The sequence below is a fragment of the Salvia hispanica genome, chromosome 3 (assembly GCF_023119035.1).
Source record: "Salvia hispanica cultivar TCC Black 2014 chromosome 3, UniMelb_Shisp_WGS_1.0, whole genome shotgun sequence".
Classification (NCBI taxonomy): domain Eukaryota; kingdom Viridiplantae; phylum Streptophyta; class Magnoliopsida; order Lamiales; family Lamiaceae; genus Salvia; species Salvia hispanica.
Window position 1 is genome coordinate 2445867 of NC_062967.1, and position 8897 is coordinate 2454763.

Below are 8897 nucleotides of genomic sequence, written 5' to 3' on the forward strand. Positions count from 1 at the left end.
GAATTGTAACCGTTATTTTTTAGGCTAGCTAAATTGGCAGGAAAGGATGATTGTTTTAGCCATTTTTGGTTTTATGGACTCTTCTAATACTGGCAACTCACTCACATTTTTTTTCCATAAAAGAAGCTGTGGATTGATATGATATTTAATTTTTAAATAGGCAATAAATGCAATCTTATGACTTTGCGGGCGTCTAATCCTCAAGCCATGCCAGACAAGGATTTGTATTATATACTGAGATAAGTCAAAATCGTGTATGTATATCATATTTATATTTTAGATTATCATAATCAACTATAATATTATTAACTGACATTTAGCTTATAAAAATACATAAAATAGCTCTCATGAGTCCCACTACTTTAGGAAACTCAAAACACAAACAACATATAAATATATATACAATCAACCTACGGTGCTAACTGCAAAGGCGAGACCTTTATCACTCCCATGTTTTAGTAGTTGTTAGTTTTAGATTTTGGTTTGAAAAGAATATTATATTAGAAAAAGATGTCAGCATCGGACGGAAGGTCGCCGACGACGGCGGATATGAGATCGCCGATGACGGCGGACATGAGATCGCCGGTGCCGCTGCTCTACCGGCGGCATTCCAGCGGCGAAATAAAAAATCTCGCCTCGATTTCGAGCAGTTTGTTGCCTGCTTTCGGTACAATTGTAGGAGAGAACACTCCCACTTTGGCAAAATATATTATTGCACCTTACGATAGAAGATACAGGTAACTCGTCTCTCTCTTCAACACACATATTATACGTGTATAAATACATACAGAGTATATCTATATATGTTAAAATTCTAATATCTTGTCAAACATCGGCTTGGTGATGATCCTATCTCTTCTTTATAAGGAATAGACCACTCACCCTTAAAAGGTCATAAGGGGGAGAGTTATCCATCCTTATATAGAAGAGATATATAGAAGAGATAGGATCATCACCAAGCTGATGTGGGACAAGATATTAGAATTTTAACCATATATCGACTTTGATCTTTTTGTATATTGCTTAAGGCATGAAACATCACTACTTGCTTAGGATTCTACCTTTTTGTTGAATATAGAAGTATATAAAGAAAGATAGTACTCAATATTAACTCACACAAAGAGTCATGGAGTGCTTACTGTGTGTGATTTGTACGATCGAGTTGATGAGGAACCCTACCGTTTCTTCAATAAAACCTTTTCCTTTTTTCTTTTTCTTCATTAAACAAACCGCCTTTAAGTTCCAAGGAAATTTGTTTTATTTGTTCTATTCAGTTTTTGACTTTGTTTATTTTTATATTAAGATTGATTCATATCATATTCAATGCATTAGCCAACTATGCATATATTGTTTTGGATAGTCAAACCGATATATGATTTGTTACGTAAAAATGTTATATTGGCACTTGGCAGCCCGTAATATCACCTGAGTATGTGACTTTTGGATCGCCAAACGGATATATAGGAGTATTATTTTAAATATAATTATTATTAATAAAAAAGTATTGCTATATTATATATCCATGATTAACATCCATAACCAAAAAAATTGAATTTTAAAATTCATATTCTATATTTTTAAAACGTTAAGCACACGATTCACTGAATTACCGAAAGAGAATTTTATCTTCTGACCATGGGCGCTACAACGTGCCTAAATTTCAGGAGACTCAAAGGGAGATATTATTTGACTTCTCATTTGCCTTTCTAACGTTCTAAGATAATTTAATGAAGAACATAATGGCCCACTACTGCTAATTGATTACTCTTTATTTTCGTGAATCATAACATATACTAGTATAGTATAGTATAGTATATTTATTTCTTTAATAAAAAACAAAAATAATGTACAAAGATTTTCAACACCTATTTGCGAATTCTTGCACTTCACATGCATCAGTAACAGTTCTAATAGGACTTACGAGACTGTGTAAATATTCCTATCTAGCTACCGGCAGATTTGTCTCTTTGAAGGTAAAATAGAGAAACAATGCTTGTAATATACGCCCCATCATGCATATTCCTAGTTCCTTGTAATTTTGGTAATATACTAGGGTTCTATTCGGCTGAATTTTATGCTATTAACTTTTTAATATTTTTCTAGATCCTGTAAACGTTAATCTATAATACCATCCAAAATATGCTTTTGAAATGCTTAAAGATGTTATAAGTTGCGACGACTATTAAACTATTGTCTATAATATGGTAATGTAACCAGAAATGTCGAATTATGTCTATCGTATACTTATACGAGTATGAATTTATGTTATTCGATTTGAAAATGGGAGATTATTTTTAGCAAGTGGTATCAGTTCAACTTCAGGTCTTCACCAAATAGCCCAATTTTAGGAAATTTCCTGTGGGACTAACCCCAAGTGGATAGTATAATATAAATAGATTACTATTTTTTTTTTGCATCTTCATGAGGCCCTAGATTTTATTCAAATCGAAAACATGAAACAATTCAACATATGGAAGTAGAGCAAGGCAAGATACTGGAAAAACATGGAAGAAACAGACACGCATTTATGACTCTAGTTCTATTTAATTGAGGAAGTACATGAGAAAGAACGTACCCGAATGTGATGCAGGTGATGGAAACTGGCAAACCTTTCTTGAATTTCTCAAATACATTAAACAAATTATTCACCTAAAACCAATAAGAATCTATGAGGAAGTATATTTTCTGTAGTTTTATTTCATGGGGGAAAAACATCAACGTAGAACAATGTGATGCAGGTGGTGGCAAACCTTTCTCGTGGTGCTGGTGGTGTACTCAGCATGGGCGTCTCCGTTTGAGCTAGCTTTCAGGAAAATGTCAACGAGTGCGCTCTTGCCGATTGATCTGACAGTTGATCTCTTCTTTGGAATTGACATCGTTCTCACCTTCTTCGTCGCTTACTTGGACAAGACAACCTATTTGCTGATTGATGATCAAAAGAAAATAGCAGCCAGGTACCACTTGTAACCACTAGCTAGGTATTGGGATGACCACAAACCTGAGTTTTCTTTTATTCAGGTACATTTCGCATATGTGGTTCCCGATGGACGTTGCCTCGACTCTTCCGTTCCAAGTCATCTACAGGCTCTTAAGTGGGAAGATGCACTATGGTGATGTCTTTGGCTTCCTCAACTTGCTCAGGCTGTGGCGACTCAGGCGTGTTAGTGAACTGTTTTCTAGGTATGCACATGGTTCCACATGCAATGAACAAATGCTAAAAATTTCTTCATTTTTTGTTTGATTCGATAAGTAAAAACCAATTTATACCTTACTTCCACCAGGTTAGAGAAGGACACCCGCTTCAGCTACTTCTGGACGCGATACATTAAGCTGATATGCGTAATTATCTCTTCCTTGATCAACTTGAACTATTCGAGGCGTGTGTGCACCTGAATAAATAGTAATGCAGGCTGTCTATGCTTCATGACAGGTGACATTGTTTGCAGTACACACTGCAGGTTGCTTCTATTACTGGTTGGCTGTACATTACCGTGTGTCGAGTGATACATGGATCGGATCTCAAGTTCCTCATTTTGAGCAAAGGAGTGTCTGGCTGGGATATACCTACTCCATGTATTGGTCGATTGTCACCCTCACAACAACGGGATATGGCGACCTGCACGCGGAGAACACAGGAGAGAAGATTTTCTCCATATTCTACATGCTTTTCAACATTGGCCTTACTGCCTACTTGATAGGAAACATGACCAATCTCATCGTCCACAGTTCTATGCGAACGTTCGCCATGGTATTGAATTATAACCCTCCTGAATGTACCTGCACACATGCATTTCAAGCCAGCAAATTCTCAAAATTATTTACTGTACAAAACTTAGCATATGTATATCTTGCTGTAATGATACTAATTACTGCAATGTTGCAGAGGGATGCCATCCATGAGATATTACGGTATGCGAGCAAGAATAGACTACCGGAAGGGTTAAAAGAGCAGATGCTGGCACACGTCACGCTGAAATTCAAGACTGCAGAACTTCAGCAAGAACAAGTACTTGTAGACCTACCTAAGGCTATAAGAACAGGGATCGCGCAGCATCTCTTTCATGAAACTGTGGAGAACTGCTACCTCTTCAAAAGAGTCCCGGAAGATTTTATTGTTCAGATGGTAATTTCCACTCTCTTCTGATTTTCGATCAATCTCGTGGTGTGCAAAACAGAGTTACCTATCATGGATATCATAAACAATCAAGTCATAATATGAAAATTATACCTTAGTCCAGATGAGGATTCCAAATACTTTGCTGCCTGTGACAGGTTCCTGAGATGAGAGCAGAATACTATCCTCCCAAAGTAGACATAGTCATACAAAACGAGATATCAACAGATTTCTACATCATAGTATCCGGAGCAGTGGTATGACAGATGGCCTAATTCAGTTATGTTTTTGCATACTTCTGCAATTGAATCATCTTCTAATTTGTTCAACTACAGGACATAATAACAAACAAGAATGGGACAGAGCAGGTAAGCCGCTTTCCTTTCATTGATACGACTAAAAGCATGTAGTAGTAGTATAGTATAGCACTTTATATTGCACTTCCACAAGGAAAATAGTATTTAAGCACAAGGATTTTTGAGATACAAGAATACAAATAAGAAAACTTCTAATGAATGTAAGGAATCATGTAGACAGTATCAGCTAAACAACATTCTTCAGTGTAAACATTAATAAGTTCTATAAAGGAAATGCAGGGCTCAAAATCCATTATTAACAAAATCCTTCTCTTCTGGCTTTCTTTGACATGTCAAAACATCCTGAACAGCGACCCTGAAACAGAGTTGCAGATGATACTATCAAAAGCATAATACATTAACATTATTACAGGGCTAACAGAAGGAGGAAATGATAAAGACAGAATATATGTTCTGTTTATTAAAAATGAATATTCTGCTAGCAAACATACAAATATCATGCCAAAAGCAGATAATTACATAACACAAAAGATCTAAAATAATTCAGAAGAACATAATCCTTTTTACTAACATTTTACATGAATAATAGGGATTGTAGGTTAGGTTCAACTTCATTCAGGATGCTCATAAGATCTGACCATATATTTTCCAGTTTCTGTCAGTTTTAAAGTCTCCAGAGATGTTTGGTGAAATCGGGGTGATTCTCAATGTTCCCCAGCCTTTTACAGTAAGAACAAAGAGGCTTTCTCAGGTTATCAGAATTAGTCACAATCATTTCAAGCAATTGGTGCATCCAAATAGCACAGATGGAAAGATGATCGCCTCAAACTTTATTCAGGTCAGAATCTTAGACTTTTATTTTCCTGTAAAATCCGGTTAAATGAACTTTACAAGCAGCAAGTTGAGATTATTGTACACAGCTAGTACAAAACTCTTTGTATAATTGTTTAGATCATCTTTTACTAATGAAAACCTTAATCATCATCTGTGTCTATTCACTAACTTATGAAGCAAATGATCCTTCTAACATGCATCTGAACCAGCATTTGAAGGGCCTAAAGAAGGTGGAGCTAGAGGAGATGCCATTTATAATGGATCTGCTGGATGAAACAAATGCAGAGGTAACACCCCCACTCCGCACTAACCAATGTCTAGATCATGACTTGCTGACGTAAAATCTCCTTGGCTCAATGAGGAGAAAATGATAAGCATGGAGAGATTACTTGATGACCGGATAAAGGAGATAACTAACAAAATATGGCTGATTCATCATTTTTCAGGCAACATTACCAACTGAGGAATCTGAAAATTATGAAGGGTCAGCCCAAGAAGCAAACAGTAAGCCACCATCTCACCAAATGATATTCTCTATACTCCTTAGTATTATCATCATGTAATTGCATGAAACCAGTGAGGAAGATAATTGATGCCCTACTTTTGCTGGAGAAGTGAGTAATATTAGTGTCAATTCTGTAGTGTACTACAGTAAGTCAAAGACATAACTAGCCTTACAGAATTCCCCTCTGCAAAATATTGGAGATCTTATGTCTACATATTCCTTTTATTAACAACTAAATAGCCATGTCTGTTGAATAATGACATCGGTAGCATTCATTTACCAAGCATTCACCATTAGCCATCTCAACTAGGGACAAATTTAATACTTTTTCTGAATCTGATTCTCAAGAAACTTGTGAGAAAAATTAGTGAACAAGAAAACTCAACAATCTGTATCACAACTTAAATTGTGTTTCAGGTAGCCCCATGGTTCACAAATCAAACATACTTCCAACAAGGGTGGTCCTCCATGGACATCATCCGGATATCAAACCAAAAGAAGAAGATGGGGGAAGGCTTGCTCATCTTCCTGATTCAATAGAAGACCTTCTGGAATTAGCAGGTAAGCTATTATGACCTCTAAAGCTTGAAGGTGTTATAAGGCACTACATTGTTTGTTTTATTTCATTCAGTGCACATAAATTAATCAGATAGCTGCTGCTCTTTACTAATTGAACAAACAAGCAGAACAAGAAACCAATCTGTGAAATCTTAGACCAGAAGTTCTCATGGATGATGGATCTCAAGTAACACTTATGTGTTTCATGAATGCAGATAAGAAGCTCGGGGTAAGAGGAACCAAAGTTCTCATGGCTGAGGGCTCTCAAGTGGAAGACATAAGAGCTATAAGAGACAATGATCACTTGTACATCTGTTGAAACAATGCATATAAAGTGCAGTTCATTACTTTGATAGCCAGAAAATTTGAATGAACAATATTGTATCATATTGCAACTGTCAATGCTACGTCTTTTTGTATTATACACATGTAAGAAAGAGAATTTGATCTTTCAGTTCATAGTGAGTACATATGGCAAACATTGGACCTTTAGCTGGTATCACGACCATTGAGCATGTCGAAAATTGCATATGTAGTTTTCTGAAAGCTATCTCTCTTTTCTTCTAACTGAATCTTCCTCTGAAGTGCAGACTCCTTTGACTTCTCTATCTCTTCTGTTATGCAGCCAGAGTTTTGATCAATCTCGCTGTAAACTCCAACGTAGAAATATGTGAGAGAATTTATAATAAGACTATACTTATTTAAGAACACTACACGAATACAAAACATCTAACTGATTCAAAACGGATATCGAAGCAAAGAGTACAAACAAATTGAAATTGTTAACCAATCAAAATGAAAATGGAATGTAATTTCCAAAAATACAATGTGGCAACAACATTGATGAGTTTAAACATACTGCAACATCTCTATGGGGCTCACCTTATTATCTTTAGCATGTTATCCATGGAAACTTGCAAGTTCTGGGAGAGATCTGATCATTTCACCGATAACAGGCATCATCAGTAAATAGTTGTGCAAATGGTAGTTTTCAATATGTTATTTCAATAGCCACAAGTAAAAACGTAGCAGTTACTTAAATAGGTAACCTAAATTACTAAACACCTATTGATAACTGTAGGCATTACAAACTCAGGAATCAGGATGTCTGCTAAGGCTCAGGAGGTGTCTTTCTGCTGAATCATAAGATCAGCCTTATATGGAAGAATATGGTACTCCTGTAGCAAGGACTTCATAATAGATAACTAACTCAGATTAGTCTACTAGCTGACCAATTCCAGCTCTTTTCAAGCATCATGCATAAGGAGAGTGTTAATCACCATTGAATGGATAAATCGAATTAATCATATTCACATATAAAAGACAATTGAACTAAAATAATTTGCAAAAAACATCAGAGACTCGGAAGATAACAGAAAATGAATCATTAATCTATTAATCTCTGAACCGAGGACTACAATGAGTTCAGAACATAAATTGCTTATCGATCAGGCATGATGCAAAAATTTACCGAATAAATGAACTCAAATCAATCGATAAACACACTCGCGAAACAGAACTGCCTCGTTATTTTGCGTGTAGCTCGAATCAGGAACTAATGCACATATAAATAAGCCGCGACAGAGATAGAAGCATTACCGTAAATGAGAGAAGATAGCTCAGACTCTGCGGAGGGTGGTGGAACAGCAAGCTCCGTGCCGATTGGAGGCGGTGACGACTCCATTGTTTGATGCTTGAAAGAGATGAGATATCAAAATTGTGAAATTTGGGAACGATAATTTTTTCCCGCCGTATTTTCAGATTTTATAGAGCGTTTCGTTTAGGGCCTTTCTCTATTTTTGATAACTTTGGGGGCTAATACGAATTCTGGATAAAATACTTAATGAATGTGCATGACGAATGGCGATGCAAGCAAATAAGATTTAGAAATTCAATTAAATTTCCCTAAATTTTTTATTTTGTTTATTATCTTGTAGTACATGATAATTATAGTAAAATTCAATTCAAAATGCAAACTAAATATTTTATTCGAGGTTAATATTATCGATGCTTTATTAAGTTAGCAACTTAGCACCATTTTTTAAATTTAATACTACTACGTCTTAAATACATACGCAAAAAGAGTATTATTCTAAAAAATACTATCAAACAAATATTGCGGTATGATAAGAAACTAGTAGCATACACTCAAAATGACTCAAACTTCTAATCTACAACTACATATATAAGTTTCTTCGTCAAATGTTACCATAATTATCGAGAACATGATCTAATGCAAAACTATCTATGATCAATTAAGTATTCGGTGAAACGTTACCTTAAATCTATCCAATGGTGTACTCACATAATCGAAAATGTCCCAAATGATAAGAAATTGTACTTAATTAAAACTCAAACTATCGGTTTTGTATCAAAACAATCATGGAGTAACTATTTTGGGTCCAATATATTGGCCTCCGTAGTTATGAAGTAGTTCGTCATTTTTAAAAAAAATATTACTCCTCCCGTTCTATAGTAGCAGAGTTATTTTGTCATTTTGATATAGACCATACTAGTGTACTAGTGGAGTCATTTAATTTTCTAGCAAATGTCAACATATTTATCTCTT

General features: G+C 35.4%; 2 protein-coding genes across 3 annotated transcripts; one reads left to right on the top strand and one right to left on the bottom strand.

The window, feature by feature from the left end:
- The first annotated feature begins 406 nt into the window (after positions 1-406).
- On the top strand, positions 407-6827 carry LOC125215697 (potassium channel KAT3). Its single transcript, XM_048117202.1, has 13 exons — positions 407-737; positions 2739-2954; positions 3019-3180; positions 3282-3339; positions 3431-3748; positions 3884-4123; positions 4273-4371; positions 4450-4482; positions 5084-5269; positions 5475-5552; positions 5712-5769; positions 6188-6331; positions 6544-6827. Exons 1-13 carry the CDS (start codon positions 511-513, stop codon positions 6645-6647), a joined length of 1923 nt encoding a protein of 640 aa, XP_047973159.1. The 5' UTR covers positions 407-510; the 3' UTR covers positions 6648-6827.
- Positions 4470-8050, bottom strand: LOC125215698. 2 transcript variants are annotated; one of them, XM_048117203.1, is made up of 4 exons: positions 7928-8050; positions 7211-7262; positions 6816-6974; positions 4470-4786 (listed from the first exon to the last, which is right to left on the bottom strand). In XM_048117203.1, exons 1-3 carry the CDS (start codon positions 8010-8012, stop codon positions 6818-6820), a joined length of 294 nt encoding a protein of 97 aa, XP_047973160.1. In that variant the 5' UTR covers positions 8013-8050; the 3' UTR covers positions 4470-4786; positions 6816-6817. The 2 variants fall into 2 exon arrangements, with proteins under 2 accessions (XP_047973160.1, XP_047973161.1); XM_048117204.1 differs by having other exon boundaries at positions 6809-6974.
- Between the last annotated feature and the right edge of the window lie 847 nt (positions 8051-8897).

Coding starts and splice junctions, on each gene's coding strand:
- LOC125215697 (XM_048117202.1), top strand. CDS start 511: ATGTCAGCATCGGACGGAAGGTCGCCGACGACGGCGGATATGAGATCG. Junction 738..2,738: donor CCTTACGATAGAAGATACAG/GTAACTCGTCTC, acceptor AATGTGATGCAG/GTGGTGGCAAACCTTTCTCG. Junction 5,770..6,187: donor GTCAGCCCAAGAAGCAAACA/GTAAGCCACCAT, acceptor ATTGTGTTTCAG/GTAGCCCCATGGTTCACAAA.
- LOC125215698 (XM_048117203.1), bottom strand. CDS start 8,012: ATGGAGTCGTCACCGCCTCCAATCGGCACGGAGCTTGCTGTTCCACCA. Junction 7,263..7,927: donor GCTATCTTCTCTCATTTACG/GTAATGCTTCTA, acceptor TGAAATGATCAG/ATCTCTCCCAGAACTTGCAA. Junction 6,975..7,210: donor AACATGCTAAAGATAATAAG/GTGAGCCCCATA, acceptor TGGAGTTTACAG/CGAGATTGATCAAAACTCTG.